General features: G+C 48.6%; 1 protein-coding gene across 2 annotated transcripts in view; it reads left to right on the top strand.

Annotated features, from left to right (window-relative positions):
• Positions 1–689: 689 nt before the first annotated feature.
• The window catches only part of RGS9 (regulator of G protein signaling 9), a 39,167-nt gene continuing 14,268 nt past the window's right edge, over positions 690–25,588 (top strand). The window contains exons 1-13 of one of the 2 annotated variants that reach the window (XM_063352012.1): positions 690–852; positions 7,338–7,434; positions 10,136–10,186; positions 10,358–10,464; positions 11,173–11,224; positions 12,369–12,427; positions 12,822–12,898; positions 14,681–14,762; positions 15,153–15,215; positions 20,927–20,956; positions 21,631–21,692; positions 23,984–24,097; positions 25,097–25,212. In XM_063352012.1, the coding sequence (XP_063208082.1) occupies positions 790–852; positions 7,338–7,434; positions 10,136–10,186; positions 10,358–10,464; positions 11,173–11,224; positions 12,369–12,427; positions 12,822–12,898; positions 14,681–14,762; positions 15,153–15,215; positions 20,927–20,956; positions 21,631–21,692; positions 23,984–24,097; positions 25,097–25,212 (973 nt within the window). In that variant the 5' untranslated portion in view covers positions 690–789. Of the gene's footprint in view, positions 853–7,337; positions 7,435–10,135; positions 10,187–10,357; positions 10,465–11,172; positions 11,225–12,368; positions 12,428–12,821; positions 12,899–14,680; positions 14,763–15,152; positions 15,225–20,926; positions 20,957–21,630; positions 21,693–23,983; positions 24,098–25,096; positions 25,213–25,588 lie in introns of both variants that reach the window. The other variant, XM_063352011.1, reaches the window with a different exon arrangement.

The following is a 25,588-nucleotide window of genomic DNA, read 5'->3' as shown; positions in this document are numbered from 1 at the left end:
CCATTACCCCTTGTCCTATCGCACCAGGCACTGTTCCAGAGTCCCTCCCCAGCTTTCCTGGAGCCTTTAGGGACTGGAAGGGGCTCTAAGGTCTCCCCGGAGCCTTCTCTTCTCCAGGCTGAACCCCCCCCAGCTCTCTCAGCCTGTCCCCACAGCAGAGTGGCTCCAGCCCTTGGATCATCTCTGTGGCCTCCTCTGGCCCCGGTCCAGCAGGTCCATGTCCTTCTGCTTTTGCTGCCCCCGGAACTGGAGGCAGCAGTGCAGGGGCATCTCCCCAGAGCGGAACAATGGGGCAGTTTTACCTTCACTCCACACTGCCAGAGTTTTGGGGAAGGAGTCTCTTCTCACCAGAGCAACCAGCAATGCCTGGGGACTTTGTCTGCTCCTGTCTCCTCCAACCTCTGCACGACCCCGACCCCGACCCCGACCCCGACCCCGACCACGACCCCGACCACGACCCCGACCCCGACCCCGACCACGACCACGACCACGACCACGACCACGACCACGACCACGACCACGACCACGACCACGACCACGACCACGACCACGACGCGAGCCGAGCGCGTTCCCACTAGCGCCCCGAGGCGGCGGCCGCGCTGCCCCACGCCTTCATGTAAATAAGCGTGTGGCGGCGGCTGCTGATTGGCTGCGGCGCGCCGCGCTGGCGCCGCCCTCGGCAGGGAGAGGAGGCGGTGGCGGGCGGCGGGTGGCCGCAGCCAGGTGCGCCCGGCCGGGGCCGCCGCTCCGCCACCCCGCTCCGCCCGCCGCCCTGCCCTGCCCGCCACCATGACCGTCACACGGCTCGACCAGGGCCAGCGCCACCGGCCGCGGATGGCCTTCCTGAAAAAGGTGAGGGCTGAGCGGGGGTCAGCCGCACCCCTCTGGGCACCAGCACCAGCGGGCGGTGCGGTGCCTGGGGCAGCGCTGACCCGTGCTCCGGGCGGGGGGACCCGTGTTCGCAGCATCCTGCCCGGCCACGGCTCTGCGGGGTCCCTCTGGGGTTGCGGGGTCCGAGGGGTGACAGCCCCATCTCTGGGGGCTTGGGGCTGAGACCTGTTGCAGCGCCCTGTGGGTCCCAGCTGGCTCTGGGGTTCAGGCTGTGGGGCAACGTGTGCTGGAGTCATGGAGAAAATAAAACTGTAATTTTGGGGTTTTTTTATAGCTTAGCCTCAGCTGAATTATTCTCCTGATGTGTTTTCTCTGTCTCCCATCTTTTTCCCCAAAGACCCTCAAAACTGTGTCATTTCCCAGGGGAAAAACCATCATCTGCAGCACCAGGCCACTCAGTTCAGCTCTGGGCCGTGGTTGGTCCAGCACACGCGTTCCCAGTACTTCCACCTTATGTCTGCTTTGGGAGGATGTATCAATGTATCATGGCCAACTATCTGCTCTCTGCCTCTTTCTACTTTTTCAGAAGCAAGCGTATTTGTGACCAGAAACAGTTGAAAGAGTGGGAAGATGTATGCCTACGCTTTTGGATGTGATGCGTAATTTTGTAAAACATTAGGTGGTTTTTTTTTCCTGTAGCATTCATTCAAAAGTGTAGCCAGTTTCCGTTTAATTTGTATCTGCAGATTTTAAAAAGCAGAGTGTTAAGCTAGCTTTTCTCCCACCCACCTTTCCTGCTTGTGGCTTATCCTGTTGAGTGGAATTAGCTGAATTTCCAGTGACAAGTACAGCCAGCCAGTTGCTGTTCAAGTCGCAGTTAGCTCTCCTGCAACACCCACGACCTGAGGAGGGTTCCAGGGGGAGAAGGGAGGAAATTTGGGGCTGTTCAGTGCTAAGGCATGAGCCTGGCAATACAAGCACTGTACTTTTTAGGCTAGAGGAAGTAAAGATGGTATTTTCTTTGGTGCTGTCTTTCAAGGTAAATTTAGCTGGGGAGCCCTGCCAAAGGAAATACTCTCGGACAAATTCTGCACTGAGTAATATTCTGTGGAGTTGCATGTAGGGTGCAAAGGACAAGCTGTGTGCTTTGAGAAAACAACCTCCAGCAGCTGTGCTTTAGCTGCTCTGTAGGAGCATAGCAGTCTTTGCAAAGTGCTCTGAGTTCCTCAGGTGGGAAGACTTGTTAAAATGTAGTCAACTGCTGTTACGGACTGTGCGCCACTCACACTGTGAGCAATGAGAGGATTTGGGTAGTTCTAGTGCTTTGCAAGTCTAAGACCTGTTAGCATGAGGAAAGGAAGCTCCCAGATGGTCAGCAGAAAGGTTTTGGCTCTCATCTCTGCTTTCGTTCCTCCTCTGTTTTTTTTCAGACCTCAGGGAAGTCACGGATGGAGCCTTGGCTGTTACATGGCAGTATGGCCTGTATGCTGAGGGCCGTGTCCTCAGAGCTCCCCTGAAATACCAAGCACCTTTACTGCTTGCCTGTGGTGGGAGCTGAGGATGCTTAGCAGGCATCCAGTGAGTGCCTTGCAGGCTTAGATCCTCAAGGAGCTAAAATCCTAGAGAGAAGCTTTGTTAATTGCTTAAATCTGTGCTCAAGCTTTGCCACCAGCTGGCACATAGGCTGTAACTGTGGGTTTGCGCCAGCCGCACGGAGGGATTCCTGCCATGTTGTCAGGCTGCTGCCCCTGTTGCACCTTTGCAGCTGCGATGTGTCTCTGTGTGCTGGTTCTCCTCAGCTTGTGACCACAGCAATCCTGCCACCGGACAGGGGAGAGGAAAGGGGGTTACTTTGGGGGTGATGGGCAGTGCCATGTAGTTGCTGTGAGGTTGCTCTGCACGACTTGGGCTGGGCGTAGAGCTTGGTCTTCATGGCCAAACCATGGGGGAATTGGGGAGCCCCTTCTAAGGCTTTGCAATGCCTGCTAGTCCATGAAATACCCATGACTAATGCTTAGGTTTTATTCTATTATTTTCCCCTCCTAAACTGTCTTGGTAGGAAGAATATTGGCACAAAAGTCTGTCGGGGCAAGGAGGAAGCCTGTGAAATGCATTTTGGCTGTATGCACTTGGCCAGATGCTGGGAGAGCTTGAATCAGCCCAAGCTTTTGGTGCCTGTGCCCGCCCCAGCAGCCAGGATCTGGCCTCTGTTGGGCATCAGCTGGCAAAGCAGGAGGCAGTGCCAGGCAGGGTTGTGCTCTCCAGCGGCTGCTGGGCTGTGTATTTTTTCTTGCTGTGCTACATGAGCTGCATTGTGACTCATACCTTGTGGGTAGGGCTGATGGATGCTGCTCGCCTTTTTCCTCTGCCCCCTCCATATTCTAGTCCCTGGTGGCTCCTCCCAAGGTAGCACTGCAACTGGGGAGGGACTGGCCTGGGGTCCGCAGCGTGGCCAGGGGCTTCTCCGGCCTAGCTTCAATTCTCTGGGCTTAGACTCTCCAGCAGCTGCTGTCCCTCCTCTGCCTCGTTTTTCAAGATGTGTGAGCATCTGAATTGTGGTTTTGCTGGAAGGAGCTATCCATTGGACTCCTGCTCTCTAAGTGAGTCTTTAGGCCAAGCTCAGCCTCATCCCATCCTCCCTTTCCCTATTCCAGATGGGGAGGTGCTGCCACTATGCATTTCTGCGGAGCATTGCACCGAGCGTGATGTGCTCCGAGCAGCCCTGGTGAGAGGCGGTGTGCTCGGCCAGGTGGGACTGTGCTTAGGTTTGGTTTTGCTGCTGTGTAGGTTTAAGTAGGAGGCTCGGCTGGAGAGGTGACGGTGGGTCAGTGTGGGAAGAGGGAGCACGTGGAAAGAGCCATCTAAAGCCCTGCCCGCCCCAGTCACGGATTTACTTCCTTTGGGTGTGGGATCACTGTGCACTGGGTGGGAACAGGCCTCCTCCTCTCAGCTTTAATTAAGAAAAAGCAGGAAGTTTTAGGTGGTTAGCAATTTATTTTCTTTCATTTCTTCTTTTTTTCTGATCATCCATGAATGTGCAAAGCAGGATTGTTAGTTGTAGATCTAGAGAACAATTGAATTACTCTTCTGAGGCTGGAGTTAACGATGGAGGACAGTATTGCTATCTTGGAGATCAGAGCAGGGAGGGATGATCTTTGCAAACAGTACTGGGCAGTGAGGGGGGCTAGAACTGGGCAAATACTCACGATAGAGAAAGAATCAGATGTTTAATTATAGTACCAGGAGTGGGCACTCAGCTGCGAGCTGGAGCGTGCTGGGACAATTTGTCTGTCTTACATCTGAAGCAAAGATGCCTCTGTCTGGGCTGACACTGAGAGGGGCTGAACGCCTCACCTCGGAAGTGTTCTGCTGTTGCGTGTCAGAGTCTCGGCACCTGGAGCCTGACACTTCTGTGGTGCAGATGTCTGGACCATGGGGAGCTGGCGGGTGCCCAAAGGGTAAAGCTCAGAGAAACAAGGATGGGAAACCCACCCAGGGTAACTCACCCAAGCAATCCATCAGTGATCATCTGCCCCGAGTGCTCTCTCCTGTGGGAGAGCATCCATGCTGGACCCATCCTCCTCCAGAACTATGGGCACCTCATCAATCACTGATCATTTGTGGAGAGGACCCTCACCCTCCCCAGGGCTTCCCATGTGCTCCTGAAATGTAGTGATGCTTTTTCTTATCATTTGCGAGTTTGAGTTTTGCTTTGCACTCAGTGAACCCGGTGACATCTTGCAATCAGATGGGGGACAGACAGTTTTCCTGTTGTCTCCTCTGTGGCTTTCAGGATGAGGTCACTCTGTGCAGACATTCTGGTTGATCTGAAGGGAGACCATGGTGGGGCTCATGCCCAGCGGTGGTTCTATGCTTGCTGTAAGTTCACCATGGAGCCTGGCTAGTTCAGCAATCCTCCTACTGATATTTACCTCAGTGCACATCTCCACCCATCAACGAGCATCAGGAAGTGGCTTCTGGCTCTACAAAATTCAAACCAGGCAGCACTTCCCTGACTGAAAGCGTGAAAAATGTGCTAGGGCCCTTAGCAGTGCAAGCAAACATTCCCACTGTATTTTAGCAAGCGCTCCTGGCCTCCCGCTGGCATGCTGGTGCTGATAGCAACTCCTGATCACCAGCAACCCATAATCAGCAGTGATCCCTTAGGAGCAGAGGAAGAGAGGGCGAGTTTTGATCAGCAAAGTGCATGGTTTGCAGCCACAGCAGCAGGCACCCCCCCAACAGCAGCTCCTTGGCTCATCTCACTTGTTTCTTTTTAATGTATATTATTTCTCCAGCAGCAAGAGGGAGCCCAGCGGGGTATGAACACGACAAGAGTCTGGAGCTCTTTGCTCGTTGAAGAAAGGGAACATGCTGTGCTGAGAGGCTGTGTGCGTTTCTGAGCCAATTCCTCGCTCTCGGATGGTAAAGACCCATCTCTCGAGCCCACTGGGGAGCAAACAGCAGCTCCATGCTGGGGCAGGGTGTGCTGTGCTAGCAAGGAACAAGTCCTCCTCAAGCCTGGTGGGACCTGCCTGCTGGTCACGGCACTGGGGTATGGTGGTGATAAGCCGTGCTGCGTTTGCCCCCAGTATCCCTGAGTGCTGACGAGGTGCTGTCCGCAGAGCGGACACGTGGTTATGGAGAGAGTAAGCGACTTCCCCAAGATCACCCACGTTTGCTGAGAGGGAACTGAATCTGAGTTTCCTAAATTAGTGCCCTGCCTGCTGGACTGTCTGGCCTTGCCTCGTCTTGCACAGCTACATGAGCTTCTCTCCACGCCCAATCTTGAACTTGCTGAGGCCGAAATTGGGGGTTCAGTTAAAAGGACTAAAAAAGCCTTCACGTTCCTTTGCTTTGGAACTGGTTTTGCTATTTTAAAATATTTTATATAAGTATTTATACGAATATTTGCATGAAATTTTACCAGGCTTCTCCATTTTAGTATTAATTTGACACCGGCTTTAAAAACAGTTGAAAATCCATTTTTACTGTCAAGCCTGGAGTGCATCCTGTCACTACAGGCTTAAATCCTCACTGAACTTGGCAAGACGTAGGACCAAAGTCACTGTGGTGCCTGTGAAGACAATACCCTTCATTATGCATGGGTGTCATCAAGTGACATTCATTAAATCCTCTAATCCTAGTTAAAAAGCTACAGCCTCGCCTGAAATGAATGTGCAGAGAGACCAAATTGGTCCTGTTGGACCAGTTTTGATTTAATATCTCTGGAAGCAGAAGACAAAAAGAAGAGCATCTTCCACAAAGCCAATGTTCTCACAGCACTTGGGTAATATAAAACGAGGAGATGAAGAGCATGCCCAACCCCACATGTGTGAGCAGAGGATCCTGAGTGCAAGCAGGGGGCTCTTGCACGTTTAGGATGGTGCTAGCAAGAAGTCAAATATAAGAGGAGGAAAATACCTTTGAAAATCTTCATCTTTAAAAAAAAAAAAAAACGATAATTGGGAACCAGAAATAAAAGAAGTCTGACCCTGAGGGTGGCACTCATCCTCCGTAACATGATCTGTTAAAAACTCAGGCAGTGAGTCTATAAACGAGTCATCAGCATCCCTCAGGAATCAAAAGCGGGAGATGCTGCCAGATGGGAGGGTGCATTGCTCTGGATGGTGGGTCTCTGTCCCATCCCCAGAGGGACTGAGCTTTGCTGCCCACAGGCAGGGCTAAGACCCCAGGTGGGTGAGTGCAGTCATCCCCAGGAACAGCTGGAGAGTCCCTTGGACACCTCCTTCTTACAAGCTGGGCTCTATTTCTGTGTTTGCAGTCTGCTTTCCCACATGTAAATTCTGGTCCCTGCTGTAATCGGTCCTTGGCCAGGTTTTCAAAGCCTTGGCTTGGGTGGTGGCTGTGCTTTCTCAAAGGACGGGCCGTTCTCATCTCCCCCGGGCTTGAGCTTCTTGCTCGGCCCTGGAGCAAAGTGGTGTGCATTTGCTGTTGCTCTTCTAAAGTCTTGTCTGGTTATTATCTGCAGACCAGAAACAGAACCTTTGCTGTTTGGTCTTCAGCCAAAATATTGCTTATTTGCTTGGTGCATGGTGCAATATCTACAAGTCTATGCACAGCTGGGGTATTTGTGCAATAGAAGCACAGATTTTATTTCCTCACCCTTTTTTCTTTCTTATTGCCCCAGCAAACAGCGCACTGAGCCAGAAAAGAACATTCATGGGTAGCAGAGGGGTTTTTTTTTATTTTTTTGGTTTTTTAGCCCAGCTCTCACGGAGTGGTTACATCCTGTCCCTGGTCTGCTAACCCCAGCTGTGCGTGTGTCTTCTGTAGGAGGGAGTGACACTGTGAGTCAGTGTGAGAGCTGACATGGCTCGGAGGTGGCATCTCTGATGGAAAAGAGGAGGTTTGCAGAGGACTGTGGTCATTGCATCCGTTCCTGTGGCACATACCCATCTGGGATGCTGCCCAGAGCTGCAGTGATCCTGGGGCACCCTCCTGTCCACTCCTGTAACGTGTCCCGTCCCTGCCCTGCTTTGCAGATTGAAGCGCTTATGATGGAGATGCAGAATCCAGATACAGGCATCAAGACGCAGACGCAGAGGGTGATGATCACAAACATCCCACATGCTGTGGCAGGTAAGAGCTGCACCAGGGGAAGGGACTGGGACAAGGAAGTTCATCAAAGAAAAGCGATGTGTTGACCCCGTGGCCACCCCAGGGTTACCACTGCCTGGCTGCATACTGGAGCCCATGTTCCCAATAAATACTTGCTGTGCATCCTTTGAGGCATACCTGCTCCCTCTGTCTCATTTTCACTCTTGTCTCATTTCACTCCTGGTTCTTTGAATCAGAGACACAAAGATTGATAATCGTGTGCTTTTAGCTGTCTCATGTGAGTTTAACTCAAGTGACCTTGCTTTCTCTTAGCGTCGAGGTGAGTAGGTGCTTCAGCCTCCTGACCTGTCATATTCCCCATGAGGCTGGGTCACAAATAAAGATACATATTAAAATATGATTAAAATAGGCATCCTGGAGTCAGACTGAAAGATGGTACTTCAGAAATGAGCAATAAACAATTAGTCTCCCTTTTAAGGTTTTCTGCTAGTAATAATTTTTCTTCAGTACGCAGGAAAAGAACAAAATATTCAACCCACTTCTCTGCCTCTAAATGACAGCTTTTCCTCCTTCAAGCGGGCTGAAGAAGAAACAGATGGGGAGCTGTGCTGTGCTGTGTCACGGATGGTATTACAGGCAGCTCTTATCGCAGTCTCCTTTGTGCCTGCTAGCTCCTTTCACAGGGCACTATCAGTACCTCTGCTTCCCTGTTCTCCAAGCCTCCACAAAAGCTCTTGTGAGGCATCTGCCACTATAAATATTCACACATACTGTACCAAAGTTTCCTTCTCCTGCTTTAGTCTTTCTGCAGCACTTTGAAATCCAGAACAAAAACTCCCACTGAAACCAGTGAGCTTGCTCCAGGCAACTCAGGAGACAACTTGGCTAAATAGATTAATTTTACCCCACTGTATTTGCAAAGCCCAGTAGACCCTGTGTGTTGTTTGCTCCAATTTTTTTTTCAAATGAGGAAGCAGAGGCATTGAGATGAAGTCACTTGCCCATGGGTACAGTCAGTCCGTGAAAGCGTAAGGAGAACTTGGATGACATCTGAAGCTTGTTTTCAGCAGCACCCTCCATGCATTACAGTACAAACCATATCCTGGCTTACACAGCTATTATGCAGCTGAATTTGGTGGAGTGCTTTGCATCTGCAAAGAAGCTGGCCTTGCCTCCCCTAGCTGTTAGTGGATAGTTAAGGCAGCACTGCAGAAAAGATTCCCCTGTACTGGAGATGACGTGCCCCCTAGATTAAGTGCAGGGGGAACAAGTACTTCTCTTGATGTCTGGCCAATGTAAAATATCACTTCCTAAAAGTCCACAGCTAAATAATGTGGAGGGAAGATGCCTGTTGATGCTCATCCTCTTTGCGTGCTGTCTGCTTTATTCTGGTTCCTTTACCAGAATTGCTACAAGTTCCCTCTTGCATAAGTCATAAATTCTAGTCAACTTCTGATAGGCAAGTGAGTTCCAGTCTCCTTGTGTGGCGGTCATCACTCTCTAAACTATGATATTTTTATTGCTGCACAAGTTGCATATATACCGATTGGCTTCTGGGTGTTGCAAAAGAGACTGATTCATGTTTAGTAAGGGAATGGTGAAGACATTAGAGCAGTGGGCACAGATCCACTGAAGACAGCTTAGTTCTCCACGTGCAGGAAGATAACTAGTTAAATTCAGTGTCAGTAAAATAGCTTACAACAGAAAAAGCAAATAAACCTTCATGTTAAATGCACACCTTTGGGGGAAAATGCTTTCAGAGAGAGCTGTCTAGAAATGAGTGATGAGATAATCCTTTAATTTCATCTATTTCAGGAAGCAGGCAGTAGGATAAGAGCTCTGAGCCCCTATTAGAAAGTTAAGTCATCACTGCAATGTCAAGAAAGGTCAACACCTCAATCTGCAGTCCTAGGGGACGTTTGGAGGAAAAGACCAACAATTGGTCAGGGAGTGAGTGCATTTTTGCACTGTTTAAATTGAAGGAGGTTCATGAAATATGCCCCCAGAACATAAACCTAAAACTGCTGAAGGCTTATGCTGACCATGGGTATGACTGGTCACACTCCAACAAAAGAACTGGGAGGGATTAAGTGTTTGTGAACACAGAAATCTTGTTTCCCTTTGATATGTCCTGTGACCACTACAAGCTGGGTCTGAGACTCAGACATCCCTTCTGTACTGAAAATTGTGTCTCTTAAAGGACTCAAGAGGACTGGTCACTGGCCTTTTACTAAAACTGAGGCAGGACTCTGCTCTGTGAATCTGGAGATACTTTGCAGTGAATCTTTCAAGATGAGATGGTGCAAAACACGCGGCACTTCACCTTCCCTGGGCGTGGAAGCTGTTGCATTGCTTAAGTCCTTTCTAAGCCAATGATGAGTGTTTAAGTGTGGCTCAGGCCACGTGTGCTTTCACACGCTCACGCTGTGCCATCCTGAGGTCACTGCCTGCCTCGGGCTCCCTCTCCCAGGGGCTGCTGCTTGCTTGGTCAGGAGAAAGCCTGAAGGACGGCATGGCCAGTGAGAGAGCGGCAGCGCATTTTATCTCCGCTTGGAGATCTCTCTTGCACGGAGCATTTGAAAGCATGTTTGCAAGAAGGGGTCTGTGCACTTGGTGAGATCCAGAGCACAGTGAGGGGTGAGGACTGGAGAAGGCTCGGTTTTGCCCATGGCTTTTGGCACACTCCCCATCTCAAGCACCTGACATTTTCTTTGCTTTACAGGTAATGATATATTGCAGTGGATTCACCAACGCTTGCAGATCACCGAGGAAGGTGGGTATTTGTATGTAAAAATTGAGGCTTTTCAGCTTTGAGTTGTAAAACTTTAAGGTCTCCATAGACAAAACCTCTTAGATGAATTCTTCTCTGCTGAGCAGCAGCTCACTTTTAAATTCCAGTGCGCTGTTTCTGTGCAATCAAAACATCTGTCTTCTCCATTTTCAGAGGCGCTCCACCTGGGTGACCTGTTTGTCAAATACGGGTACATCTACCCTCTTCAGGAGCCAAAGAATCTCACCCTTAAGACAGACGGCAGCCTGTACAGGTTTCAAGTGAGTTGCATCTTCTTTAAAGCCATTGAGAGGGAGTTCAGCACCAGTTTTAAAAACAGGCAGCTGGGGCAATTCCCCAGGAGCTGTAGTCGTGAGGCCATGCTGTGTAGCTGTGCTTATCATTCACTGTGCAGGAGGAAGGGATCCACACAGAAGCCTCAGGCCAGTTCCCTCAGTTCTGTGTGTCAGGTTACAATTTACAGGCAAACTGTGATACTTCCTTCAACTAAATTAGCATACTTGTTCAACTTCAAACTAGCTGTGCTTTCTTCCAAATGTGTGTTCCCTTCCAGGTCTTAAAGTAGCAAATGGAATCACTGGTTGAAAATAGAATGATCTGGGAACACTGAATAATGAATACACAAAAAGCACAGTAATAACAGGATGTTATCAAGGTTATTCCAGGAAAGTGGGGAATGGGAAATTAAGGTACCCTCATTCGTACTTTGAATGAGGAGTCTGGTTCCTACACGGTGCCAAATCAGGCTCCAGCATCCCAGTCTGAATGCTCAGGCAGCAGTGAGAGGCTGGCTATGACTGTGGATTTGATATTGGCAGTCTGCTGACCTCGAGTCTCCTGCTGTAGGATCTGAGGCTCTGAGTCTAGCAGAGGAGAACTTTCCTCTCCCTCCACTGTGAGTGGTGCTGTGCACCTCTTGGCATGAGTTCAAGGCTACTGTGCACTAAGAAAGGCTTGTTTTTCTGCAGACTCCCTATTTCTGGCCTGCACAGAGCTGGCCTGCTGATGACACAGACTATGGTAAGTGATAGCATTATACATGCTTAGGAGCTGTAGCGCAAGCCCTTGTGTTTGTGCACGCAGTCCTGCGCCGAGTTTGCTGTTCATCTTTTTGTGCTGTGTGTCCACATGCAATGACCAGCCCTTGCATTCTCTTTCATGCTATTTCGTGAATAATTCTCAGTAACGCTGAACTGAGGGAACGCTCTGGATGTGACCGCCTTGTGGTGGTCTTGATGAGAGAAAGTGCTTATGCTTCTCTTAGGTTCCACTAAGACCCATCTACTGGAACACATCTGAAATACTGTGATGGGCAGGGAGGCATTCAACACAAGGTTATATTTCCCTGAGTAGTTAAGTGTATTCCTGGATCTGAGCCCAAGACTGTCTTCCTGTCAATTTGGATCAAGCCCTGCATTCAGAGATAGTTCTTTCCTTATATAGTGCACAGTGGCTGCAAATATCTCTTGATGGCTCTTTCTGTATCAATCTTTTGTTGCCTTTATAATGCTTTTTATTATAGGGCTGGTTGTGAAAGTTGGGCGGATCAGCTTGGTTTGCTCCTGCTGGCTGTGCAGTTCAAAGACTGATTTGTTTATACCAAGATTGTCCTCTGTGGCTTTTATCTACATTACGCTGTAGACCTTCTGGAGAAATAAAAAAAAGCCCATTTTAGATTGGAATGTCTTTAATAGAACTTTGAACAAAACATTGGCCTGTGTTTGGAAAACTTGGAGGTCAAACTCTGAATCATAGGTTGGAAGGGGCCTTAAATATCATCTAGTTCCAACCTCCCTGTCCTGGGCAGGGACGCCTCTGAAGGCACTTCTGCAGAACCTCAACATCTTAAAGATTTGGTCCAGTATCGTTTGACCTGTGGAACCCTGCCTGAGTTCCCAAAGGAGTGACTGCTGGCAGGAGGCACACACTGCCCGTTCTGCGTGGCTGCTCCCAGCCTGGGCACTGGCTCCTGAAGCATCAGTGACAAAGTGAAAGCACCAAGTTCATTTTTTTTCAGTGATCTTTTGTGAGCTTGGAGCTCATGCCTGGGAAGATACTGTAGCAGACAAAGATTCCTGTGTTTGTCCTGTGGGTAAATTTTTAATTATTCTTGGATTTGTTGGTCTAAGTATAACTGACTGTTTAATTGCTTCTTCTTCCACAGCAATCTACCTAGCAAAGAAGAACATTAAGAGGAAAGGGATTTTAGAAGAATATGAAAAGGTAAGGAGATGTTGTACTTGTTCCATGGCAAGCCCTGTGTTTGCTGTAGCTTTAGCCCTTTGTTGCTAATGAACGTAGCGTGGCAAAAAATCACCTCTTCAATTGCATGAGGTGTTACTCCAGCAGCGTCAAAAGCCAAAATTCTGGCAGTGAAAAAGCGGCTAGTACAGGAAAATACTCTGAAGTCAATGATAACTTTAGAGGGGATAATTGCTCTCCTTGCAGTGGTATTTTTGAACTGTTGCAATTCATGTAATTACGTTCAGAACAATCCAGATTTCTTGGCTTGGTTGCCAGCCTGGCCTAGTTGAGCTATGGAGAGTCAAGAAAACCCTACCATGGGAGCGCCTTGTCCAGAATTTTCACACTAACTGCTTTTCTTTTTTTATTCCAGGAACATTACAACATGCTCAATCAAAAGATAAACTACAAGTGGGATTTTGTTATTATGCAGGCCAAAGAGCAGTATAAGTGAGTTGACTTGCATTCCCTTATTTGCATCACTGGGGAGGGTGTGAGGAGGCAGAGCTTCACTGTCTTGGTACACAGTTAAATTACAATTTAAAAACATAAACTGCAGCTTTAAAATAACTTGTAAGTGCCCCTTAAGATTGTGAAACAAACCTGCCTTTCATATCAGCTTGGGGTTCCTCCATTTAACAAGGAAACATTGTTCACTTTGCACTCACAAGTGAAGGATTTCAGTCGTTTTCAAATGACTGGATGCCCGCTTGTGAAGCTTCGCCCTTGCCCGCTGCACCTGCGTTTCTCTCCCCGCCTGGCATTTCTCTGCCGAAGACATGAATCGGTGTGGTTTGTGAGAGCGAGAGCAGAGGCGGGGGTGGGTGCCTTTCCTGCCGACACATGCACATGCCTCTTTGCAAATGGTTTTTGCACATGTGTAAGTGTGCAAGGGGAGGTTTAGATTTTGCACCTGATGTGACTCCCTGAAGAAGCCGAGGTCTGATGTTGCAGCGTGCAAGCCCTCGGTAGAGACAGCTTCTTTTAGCTCAGGGATGTCCATGAGCATTTGTGGATCAGACCACTGGACTTAGGACATGTTCTTGGTCTGGTTCAATTCTTGCTTGCACGTGTCTCACAGCTGAACTGAATGCCCTGAATCAAGAAGCAGTAAATGTTCCCAGCAGGGATTTCTGGAGAAAACTCTGAAATGCATACTTACGCACCCAGCCAAAATGTCTTAACTTTAGGAGCTGAATCCTTCAGATTCCCAGGAAAGTGAATGTGAGATGGGATTACTCCTTTAGAGATAGGATCTTTCCTACTTCTGTGTATTATTCCTTTTACCTTTTTTCACCTTCCAGCATGGCAGGCACTGCCTCCACTGTTCAGCAGTGTTTCTGTCTTCACTGGGATGGTAGCCAAGTCGTCAGAATACAGCTCATCAGATAACTGTCTCATTAAACACGAGACTGTTGTTCTTGTAAATTGAGGTCAGACTTGGGCTAAGAGATGCCAAATGCACTTTTAAAGTTAGATACCGAGACTGTGTCTGAACTAGTAGATTAAACACGTCTGAGGCTGTTTGATGGTGATGCTGGGGCAGACTGGTGCAGAACAGCCCGCATCCACCCTGCTAACCACAGCAGGGTGGCCACATGCAAACAGCCTTCTGGGAATGCTCTGTTGCCCATGCTAAGTCCCAAATTGTGCCCAGGAGTTGTCTGGGAAAGAATTAGTTGGTCCAAGACCAAACCATGCTGGTGCTTCTTCTATTTAATAGTAGAGGTGATTTGGTTTTTAGTGCCTGGGAACACTGCTTCGTACCATTTCCAAATAACTTTTGTGAGAAATGCCCCCCTTTACTGTGAGACGGGGATGAGACGTGGCAGGATATATCTCTGTGTGGCAGTCCTCAGATAGCACCCGGGGACATCAGAGATGGATAAACATGAGGCAGCAGGACTGACCACAAGTAGCGGGTTGTTAGCATAAAACTCTACCAAAGGGCTGTCTGTCTAATCAAAAGAGGATGTGTCTGCTCCCAGCTGAGCTCAGGAAGACGATGATTTCTCAAAAGCTACAGTCATGTGTGGCCGTGTGAACAGCGTGATCTGCAGACCAGAATTAGCTGGGGTGAGATGTGGTCAGGAGGCTGCATCAGAGCGTCACGCACTCAGACTGGGGCAGGGAGGGACTGGAGGTGTGCTCCCTTTCTCATCCCACTGGTTTTAGGAGAGCAAAATTCATGAATTCCCCTGGTAGAGTTAAATCCTATTCTTGGCTTTGCAGGGCGGGAAAGGAGCGGAAGAAAGCAGACAGGTATGCCCTGGACTGCCAGGAGAGAGCCTACTGGCTTGTGAACCGAACTCCCGTAAGTAGAGGATGATGGTGTGTGGCTTTAGTGCTTTGGTGGTGCCGTCCCGGCACCCACCTGGGACAAACTCCCGCATGCTATGGGCACAGCCGTGGGCATAGCCTCTGGGCTGTGCACCGTGTTGCTTCTCCTCAAGGAACGGGTCAGCCCAAGCCTGCCCCAAGTCTGCACCTTTCTCCTTGGTTGCTCTCCAAGGCACAAGGGATGGAGGTTCGGCAGTGGCACCCATGCTTGAAGGGAAGTGATCCCAGATTTGGGGGCAAAGCTCCCCCAGGGCACTGCTGGCCAGGAGCTGCTGGCACTGAAGCCCTTCGGGGCTCCGGGGTCTTCTCAAACTTCCTCAAACAAATGAGTTATAAAGCTATTGATGTTTCTTGTTCATAACAGCCCGGCATGCTAGATGTCCTAGAGTATGGAATAGACCGCGTAACGGATCCCAATGAAAATAAGGTAAACCAGGTGAGACAGGTTTTTGTTTCATACCTACTGAATTTGTTTGGGAGGACCCAGACAACATCCCTGGGACTGTGGGTTTTTGGGCACTGCAGACTGAGCGAGTCAGCTCAGGGTGACAGCCAAACAGGCCAGAAGTTGAAGCCGTCTCATTGTCCAGGGGGTGGAGCCCTCAAAATAGGCTTTGGCAGCATCTTTTGGCTTGAAAATGCTTTGTCAGCTTTCTTGCCACACCAGTAAGTGTGAGTGTTTAGCTACAGGACGTGTTTTCTCTGTTGGGGAAGCTGAATTAAGGAATCCTCTACCTCCAGATGCTTGTTGCTGCCTTTTTATTAGCGGTGAATGAGCTCTGCGTGGGGTTGGGCATCAGAAGAAAGATCCAGGTTTAAAATAAAATGACAGAATACCTCCAAAATGGTAATGTGTGGTAAGAAAGTGGAGAAGTTGGTGTGGTGGGTAGGAGACACAATCTGTTACCTAAGAATGCATGTTGTATAGCTGGACTGTAAAGAAACAGAATTAATGAACAGAGACCGTGGAGGCTGTAACTGGGTGGGACTGGTTCAGAGTCCACAATAAGACACATGCAGTCAATGGATGAGGAGCTGGAGCTGCGCTTCTTTCTCCATCAGTCCTTTTAAGCGGTTTTGGATTTGTGCACTTAATGGTGTTCATTTGGAAGTGAAGTCAAAATGTCTCTCAGCAATTAAATGCAAATGTTACTGTGATCACACTCACTGTATTCCCACAACTTCTCATTTTTGTAACAGCCTTTAAACATCTCAACAGCCAGAGGCAGGATAATTGCTTTGGCCAACTGTGTTCTGTTGCTATAGAGACTGAAAATGAGCAAAATGTAGGGTTCGGGTGCATTTTATTTTTTCTTGCTGTAAGTAGCAGCTGCTGAAAGCCTTTTTCTTTTTCTCTTTTTTTTAAGAGGAAAAAAGTGGAGGAAAGGCAGAGGGATAGAAAAGAGGAGTAAGCCAACTTCCCACCCACAGTTTTACAGCTGACATGGGAGGAGATTTTAAGTTTGCAAACGGTCTGAAAGCCCATAGCCATCTGCCAGCTGCTTGGTAGCACAGAGGAAGTGAGCTGAGGGATCTCCGTTCAGTTCCAGCCTGGACATAAGAGAGATGGTTGATTCCTCCCATCAGCAGAGACTCCAAGGAGGGCATGAGCCTAAAGACACCAGCTTTGGGGTGACCTCACTGCTTTTCTCCTTTAAGCTGATCTCTGAGCTATGCCTCCTCTCTGGAGCCTGAGCTGAAGGGGGAAGTGGTTCTTGCTCCTCTTTTTGCTTTGGAAAGACCAATTGACAACACAGGAGACAGCCAAAAGCTTGTCTCTCGTAGAGCCATCTTTGGACTAGCAGCTTTTTTTTCCTACTTCTGCAGGCTGCTGTCACAAACACCCGTGGCTCAACAGCCTTTGGTGAGCAGAAAGGATGTCCCAAGCTCTGCTGGTAAATGCTGAGCTGGACTGTGCTTTGTTGGCCATATCTTACCCCTGCTGAAGGTGGTGCAGAGTTTTATCGATGTTTTCTGTGGGCTCAGCCTCTGGCTCTGACATAGGTGAAACGATGAGAGCAGAAAATGAGTGCATGAATCCAGCACCCATTTAATTGATTTGTGTCTCTGTTCCTGCTCAGTCTAGCTTCACTTTGTTGGCCAATTAGTTTTCTTTTATCTTGGCAGCTGAGAAAGAAAATTTTCCCGGTGATAATTAATTTCTGACATCAGAATGATTTCTTTGAAGCTGATATTGGCATGAACATCTCTCTTTCACTTGCCTCAGACCCTTTGGTGGGCTGCTGCCTCCCTAATTGATAGAGTCCTCCGGGGATAAACAGGTGCTCAGCCAAACATCGCACTCCTTTGAAAGGGATTTTTATTACTGACCCATGGGCATCCCTCTCGGTTATAATGAGTTAGGAGTTGTAGTTGGGCAGGAGGAGTAAGGCAGAAGCAGCCGTCCATTGAACAGCTAATTAAGGGATGCTTTAGCCTTTTGTTACTCGGGTCTCGGGCTCCTGATCGAGCCTCGCTACTCAGTGAGTTACCAGGCAACTGCCAGAGCCCGCTGACTCCCTGCAGGTACACACTCAGCTTTTGCCTTCTGTAACCAGAGAATCTTTCTGAAAGGTGCTTTAGCTCAGCCAAAAATCACTGTGCTAGATTCAGGGGCTACTGACCGAAATGCCCTGGCTTGTTGTATGCAGCGAATCAGCCACGGATTATCATAGTCATTGCTGGCCTTTAGTTTCATAAGCCTCTGTCCGTTTGGCTGCCTGATAAACACATAACTTCTGCTCCATCCATCACATTTTTTGAAATAACAGGGTCAGAAGCAGATAAACAAGATAGGGGAAAACCGGCAATTTGAACAAAACTGGGCATGTGGACTGTTACAGATCTGATTTCCCGTTGTTGAGCTGGAAGCACGAGGACAGTGGAGATGCATGTTGAGATGATCTTACGCTAGACTCAGAATCTGCCTCTGTGCTTGTTCTTCACTCCAAGCTCCATCTGGGCATACACACAGAAGCTGTTGTCCAGCTGTTTATGGCCCCTGTAAACACTGAATGGTGGCCAGACAGACAAAAACATAATGACCATTATCTCCACAATGTGGTCAGAAAGACCCACACTGAGAGCAGAGGAGGTCCATGCGAATGGTTAGCTGGAAATTAGCAGATGGCCCAGCTGCTCTTGTAGGAGCTCGTGGCTTCAGCCGTGTGGATCGGCTCCAACACAGGGCTCTTGAGTAGGTCCTGGCTGGCTCCCAGCTGAGCTTTGCAGTTCGCGGGGAGCACTCGGCTGGTGGCAGCGGGGTGTGACGAGGCCGTGCAGGGTGTCCAAGTGCTGCTGTGTGTCCTGGGGAGGAGGATGTTTAGCAGCACGCGGCACTCGCCTGAGACAGACCAAGGTCTTTCACTAATTGCCATTTTGATTTGAAGCCTGCAGGGCTGGGGAGCTTATCCGCGGTAATTGCGATAAGTCACTCATTAAGGGCATTGCAAAATTAATCTCATTATAAGAAATTACTCTTTTGTTCCAAATATTATTTCCTTCCAAATGAGGGTGGCACAGGCACTTCAGCAATGGTGCTCTCAGGGGTAAGGATAGGTAGGATGGTGGGGATAACTAGCAGCGCTCAATGGGACACGGAGAGTATTCAGGGTCCCTTGTACCAGCAGCTAAGCTGGAAACTGGGGATGGGAACACTGTGGGAGAAAGGGAAATGAAATGATGTGCAGCTCTGGGGTGAAACAGCTGAGATCCTTCCCAGTTACTGTGGATTTGAGAACTGGAAAAGGCTGGGCACAGCCAGCACCTGCAGCCCTCAATAGGGTGTTCAGTGCTGGGCACCTCTTTGATTCCGCTCCAGTTCAGTGTGTGCCACTGGGCGGTGATGCTCAGCCCCCTTTTCTGTGCGAGCCTTGGCAAATCCCCTCCCCACCCTGGGGCACCCCATCAAAGGCCCTTGGCTTTCCCAGGACCAGCTGTCCAGAGCACTGACCTGCATGTGACAGGAGGGGGGATCCTTCGAGTAGGATGCACTTAAAAAAGTCTTTCCTTATTTGCAGACATGGCATTATCTTTGATTTTATTTGCCCACATATAATTTTTCTGTTGTGATGGCATTTTAATTCATGCCTTTCTTGCTCTATATAACATTTAGCTTACTGTTTTCTTTTACTCTTTTCCCCCAGCTGTTTGTCTCGTGTGTGTCGTGTGCTGCCTGCCTCTAAGACCCCTGTAGAAGATAACACAATCTTACTGCCACATGAGCTGCCTTCAAGCGATTATGCCAGCATCCACCTCTCCTCGCCCCACTGCACCAGGCCTGTCTGAGACACCCACTTGACAAAAGAGAGGAAGAAACGAGGGGCCTTTTAAAACCATCTAATGATTTTAACGTGTTGATTTTAAAGTCACACTAAAGTTCCATCAAATGGAGCAGTTCAGGTGGCATTTGTAAGTCTGATGGGGCCAGGTTTGTATCTCTGGTTCCCCAGGGAAATAATGATCTCCTATAGTGCAGGAAATACCTGGCCTGAAACAGAAACAAAGTTCTCTAAAGAGGACACTTCTAGGACAGTAGATGCAGCGAGTTTCTCTGCACAAGCAGGTGGGGTTTTTTTGCCCCACGTTTCTACAGTCTTTCTGAAACAATGATGACACTGTAGAAACAGAGGAAGAAATGGTGCCTACATGGAAGCTGGCCTGGCATCAGGGGTACAGCTACATGGTGAAAAGCTGTTCTTTAGTCCATGTGTCCTCCATCATTTATGTGATGTCCCAGGAGGCTTTGAATCAGCAAGGGAGGCTGTACAGCCCTGTGGGCACCGATCCTGTTGGCCAAGAGTTTTTTCCTCCCCTTGATGTGTCAGCCCTTACCCCTCGCACGCAGTTCCTTGTGTGTGGCCAGCAGAGCATCGCTGCTGGTGCAGCTACTGTTTGCGTTCCTTTTTGTCCCTGCTGAGGTTGTGCACTGCAGTCATTCAGAGCTGGTTGTGATATTTCCGGCAGAAAAAGCTTCATCCCTTTGCAATGCCACAGTGAGGATTTCTATTAGTACTGCGCTGGCCAGTCTGGGTTTGTGTTAGGATCAGATGGGCTGGCTTCATGGTAGTGCTGTACAGATTGGCTGATCTGCTGCATATCTGGCTCCTGCTGCTGAAATGGTGAGTGTGCCCTCTCAAAACCAACCAAGTTTCAGCAAAATGTGCGTATTTTTCTTCCATATAAAGAATAGTTTCTCCCTCCTGAGCAGGGCTAGTGTCAATGGTTAAAATGCAAAAGTAGATCTGCACCAGTGTCCTCATGATGGTCCCCTCACAAAGCAGCCCTGGGAGATCATCTTGCCTTTCCTAAGCTAGGGGCAGCTCAGGTTCTCTGGGGAGAAGATGGGAGAAGCAGGCTGCCTGTGCCATTCAATACTACGTGCTTCATCCCTCATGGTTCACAAACTGCACTTCACCAAGGCACTCTGCATGCCCGTGTCTGCCACAGGATTAGTTTGATAGAACAATTCTGGAATGCAGATTTTGTTGGCTAAAATGGGAGAGGAAGAACCAAAACACTGTATAAGCCTTTAAAGGCTTGCTGTGAGCATCCCTGACTTAGCCTGTCTTTCCTTCTCCCTCCTCAAGTTTATTTCACACGAAGTAACTGTGCTTCAAAGGAAGCTGTGTGAATAAACACCCTGCAGTTAATTTCTTGCCTTCAATTGCTTGCTCATTTGTGGATGACATGTAACATAGTTTGAGTTATTCAAATCACAACATAAGCACCCTTTGCACAGCAGATACTGCTTCTGAGGCTTTTAATTGTGGTGTTTATATTTTGCAATGTGTTGGTTCCTGTCTCCTTTAGCTAATATTGAATGATCTAATCTGTGTCTCGTAAACGAATCTATTTTAGCTCCATTAGAATAACCCCTTAATTGAAGGCATACAGGCAGACTGTGATGGAAGAAGCAAGGCTAAACAGTAAATACAGCTAATGGAACGATTTACCGTGTGTGGATGCTCTTAGCTTTGATGATACCCTGATTAGCTGAGCTGCTGTGTTTGATTTTAATTGTAATGAGAATTAATTGGAGAGCGCTGCACAGCGGCAGCCCTGCAACGGTGTTTTCGTGTCTCAGAAAAGTGAAAGCACCCATCCTAATTTAATGATTTTTGTTTCTTTGTTTTACAGAAAAAAACTATGGATGTTTATAGGAGAGAGGTAAGTGGCCCCCCCCTCACTTCTAGGTGTTCATCCCCTATGTATTGCTTATGTTGGTGTTGCATGGGGGCTTAAAGCCCCTTTTGCAGGGGACAAGCTGTTCTAAAAACACCTGGGTTTGGCTGGCAGAATCTCTGCCCCATGGAGCTTTTGGTCAATGTGCTTTTGGGACGTTTCCTGCCCCTGCACCTCCCACTGCAGGCAGCCAGCAGCTCTCCCAGTGACGGGAAGGCTCAAGCAAGGACAGACACCAGGGATAAAATCCAATAGATCAAAATTAGTGGTGGGGAAATCGTAGGAGATACATCCAGTGGCGCCAGTGTAGAGACAGCCAAGGATCAATGACAATTACATGCTAAATCATCCAGAGCATTTGTAGGTGCCTAGAATGGTAGCTATTATCCAATTTTTATATACCATGGGGAGCGCTTTTTAATTACTTGCACATTGCAAAATGCTCTTCTGACACTTGCAATAAGCTCAGTGAGAACAGCCATTTTACTAAGACAGTTTAGAGATTCTCTGATTCCTTGGACATCCAATAATCAGGGAAGAAGCGGTCCCTGTTGTAGTTAGCCTCACTACCTGGGAGAGGGCACGTTTGAGGTTCAGATAGACGGCCTTGTCTTCACATCTCCATGCTTCTAACCATGGACATGTCTGATCCCTCTCAGATCATGTACTATCAGCAGGCCATCATGAAGTCCAGAGTGAAATCTTCTGTCTCTCTCGGAGGGTAAGTCCTCATTTCCTTCTGTTCACACATTAATTAGTCTTCAGCACTCATCTCCTAATGAGATGATTAAGCTATCTGCTGTAGCAGCTGGTGACTCAGTCGGGGGAATCGATGTGGTGGTCACATGCAGTGTTGTTTGTGCTGTTTGGGCTGTGTGTTGCCTGGGCCAGGAGGCATAAGGCAGAGGAGGGTCAGGGTCCCATTCATGACAAAGTCTCCCTTGGAGCTACGGGGACTTTTGCTGTGAATGTCTGTAGAGGAGCACCAGCCTCTCAGTTGAGATTCCCTCGGAAATCAAGAGATGTTCAGACTGGTCAGGACTGGGCCGTGGCAACTGGGACCCAGCACAGCTCTGCAGTCTGGAAAAGCAGCTGCATGGATGCTGCCTTGCGAGGATGCTGCAGTGTGTCCATCCTGTGCCTGTTCCTTCACGGGACGAGTAAGCAGCAGAGACAGACTGACCCTCCTGTCCCTGGTCCCCAGCCTGCTGGGCTGAACTCAGCCCCAGTGAGTGTTCTTGCTTGTATGGTGATGCTCACCAGAAGACAGCAGAGCTGGGGAAGTCTCTGGTTATTCTGTATTATGAAGGAACACACTCCATGAGCGTCCAAGCAATTAGTTAGCAATTCCTCTTCTCAGTGGGAGTGTTTCCTGATCAGGTTCTTGATGAAGCCAATTAAGTGCAAAGTCCTAGCACTAGCCATTAGTGCATTTGCCACAGGCATTTCTTACCTGGAATTTTATGTGCTGGCCAGTTGCCTAGAGGTGCAGTCCACACCACCAGTCTGTTTTAGTCATTGCCACCCAGAGATTCATATCGAATCTAAGATAAACAAGGTGCTCAGGCCTGTTCCCTGGGAGAAGACAGTCATGGATGAATGAAGTGGGAGGAAGAGTCTGGGAAGCAGTGCTGTCTTCAGAGAGCCACAACTTCTACTCATTTCACCCATCACTGACTCCCAGGTCGCTTAAAACTCTCCTGCCTCAATTTTCAAAACTGTGAGCTGGAGCTGGGGACACCTGACTGCCTTCCAGGACTTTTGTGGTCCTTAACTGTTTGGCAATGGAGCTTTTCACACATTGGTCCTAGTCTTCTGATGGATAACGCCCATCGCCTAGAAGAAAAAATTTGGATTTCCATCTCAGATTGGGTCCAAATCAAATGATTATTGATGAGGATAAGAGCAGAAACTAGATAGTGTGCATGCATCAGAGCATTGCATTGATTTAGGAGGAGCTGCAAAGCACTAATCAGTAAAAGGACAGAGCAATGTTACCTGAGTTGACAGGTTTAGATTTGTAGCTTGATTAGAATATATGGATTGAAGTGAATAATGCAGGTGATGAATGCCTTGGCATTTCCAGTGAGAAGATAGGATCGAGCACTTCTGTGCCAAACCTGTGGTATGCTTTGTGCAGGCACATTGTATAATTGCAGGATCTGTGCCAAGGTGCCTGTTAGCAACGGGTCCTTGGACAGTGCACTCCCAGCTTTGAGCACATGAAAGCAGTTTGGCCTGGAAGGAATTTTAAACGCAGAAACCAGATGATTTTTTCAAGAATGAAAAAGGGAGGAGAAAGCTGAAATTCCAGGACATTATTAGCGAAATCGGTTGTAATTACAAGTCTGGCTGACTTAGAAGGTAGGAGAAGTGTTTGTCTGGTTCCTGCTAGGATAGAGACATTTTTGCTTTGTGCCAAGCCCTCTGAGTCATTTGCAGAGGAATGAGCCATGCGGTAGGTGAGCGGAGGAAAGGAGAAGCTGGGATGTGCCCTCAGCACTCTCCCACCTCTCCCGGGGCTCCCTGGGCTCTCCCACGCCCCATGGGAAGGCTGCAGACAACCCACCCTGAGCAAATACAGCACTTGCTTTCCTCCTCTCTGGCACTTTCCTCTCTGTAATGTGTGGCAAAACCAGCGCAGCATCAGGCCTTTTCCAGTTGGCTGGAGAAGGAGCCAGAAGCTGTTTGAGGGCTTAGTCCCATTTCCTTGAAATGAAGAGGCAAAAGGAGGCGATGGAAGAGAGTCTTGTATCTCCCTGCGCTTGAACTGACAAAATCACTGCTTTGAAAGACAACCAGAAGATTACTGTTTGGGAAAAGGAAAAGATTAACTGAGCTGATGAATCAATTTTTCTAGCAAGGCAGGGGCCACATTCCAGATCCTCGTGCTGATAGGGCTGCACCTCTGAAGACATCTATAGTCTGTGCAGCCATTTCTTTGGTTGTAATGGAGGTGGCTGCAATTCTTCCTGCAAATTACTGTTTTGATTTTGTTGGATTTGCCCGCAGGCTTGTGAAGTACTCAGAGCAGTTCCTCTCCAATGACCCTATCCTGTCTGGATGTCTCCCCAGCAACCCCTGGATAACAGATGACCCTGAGTTCTGGGATCTCAATGCAAAGCTGTATGTATTGTATTTGTGTTCTTTTGCCAGCTTGTGGTTTACACTGACCTTTATGCTGATAGAAATCAGAAAAGGGAACCGCTGATTTCGTCATGGTATCTGGTCTCTGATCATGAGCAGGGAAGCATTCCCTTTCTGACATAGTCTGGCCATGCTAAAGAAACTGCCTCTTGGGTATACTCCATGCTGAACTTCCAGTATTATCTTCTTCAAGTGGAGCCTTCCTTAACATTACAGAAATTCCTAAACTGATGATGGGAGCATGCACTCAGCCCCTGCTGAGTGGGTCTAATCCTCCCCTTGGATGAGTGAAGTCCACTTTTACTAGCACAGGAATGGAATATGTCCAGTTACGCTCAGGTATAGCACTTGGTTTAGCGTTAACCTTGCTAAATTAGGTGCTGCCAATGGTGTAGCAATTCAGGGTTCAACCCCTGGCCCTTGGTGTGCACACCTCAGGCTGCTTTCTTAGGAGAAAATTTGGGTTGGAGGCACATACTGGCTGTCCATCCCTTCTCTGAGGTCTCCCTTGCTTTTCCATTTGGATAGTATTTGCTAATTATACAGTGGCATCTCTGTGCTTGAGGCACACAGCATATTACTGGTTCTCATTTGAGACCAGAAATCCTGTTAGAATGATAACATCCCATTAGACAGCCCCAAAGGATACCTTCACAGAATGCCTTTATGAGAAGAAAGGTTTGGGCCACAAGCAGTGCCTCCGCCAGAATGGGACTGAGTAAAACCTCTGGCAAAGCTGGGCCGTCATTGTGAGAGCAGCATAAATCCAAGATAAATCCTCATCCCACTGTGTACCAAGTTGTTTAATTACAGCTTACTTAGTGGGCTGACTTCAGGAGCTCATTACAGCATTCTGGAAAACAGAGAGTGCTGAGAAGTCTCTTGGCATTCCAGCAAAGGGCATTTTGGTTTTAATTAATCTGCCAATTAGATGGGCCACATGAAACTGGCAGTGCTGTTTGTTTTCAACGTGTGCAGAGTGGAAGTCCCCACCAGAATGCGCGTGGAGCGATGGGCCTTCAATTTCAGTGAGCTGATACGAGACCCGAAAGGTCGGCAGAACTTCCAGCTCTTCCTGAAGAAGGAGTTCAGCGGTGGGTCTGTTGCGTCTCTTTCTTTGCCCTTGCCTAGGCCACCCAGCAGGACAGAGCAGTGGTGGAAATCCATGCCTTCGCAGTAGGTGCTGTGAGCTGAGGCAATGACGAAGTCGCAAAGTAAAGGCAGTAGAAGTGACTTCGGAGGCGATGGCTGTGCAGCCAGTGCATGCAATACCATCTAGTGGCACAGGACACAAAATACAGCCCAGGGCACTCCCTGTGCCGGGGGACTGCTCCCAGGCAAGCTGGAACTGGCTGGATTCACAAGCTCTTCCAGGTGACGTTTGTCCCTGAGCAGAGAACAGGGGAAAGTTGTTTTCCTCCTTCAGTCCCAGGGGGATTTTCAAGGTGGCAGTAAGAATTGGGGAGACTG

The sequence above is a fragment of the Chroicocephalus ridibundus genome, chromosome 14, assembly GCF_963924245.1.
Source record: "Chroicocephalus ridibundus chromosome 14, bChrRid1.1, whole genome shotgun sequence".
Lineage (NCBI taxonomy): Eukaryota > Metazoa > Chordata > Aves > Charadriiformes > Laridae > Chroicocephalus > Chroicocephalus ridibundus.
The sequence above is the reverse complement of the archived record's forward strand: the minus strand, read 5'-3'. Positions and strand labels throughout refer to the sequence as shown.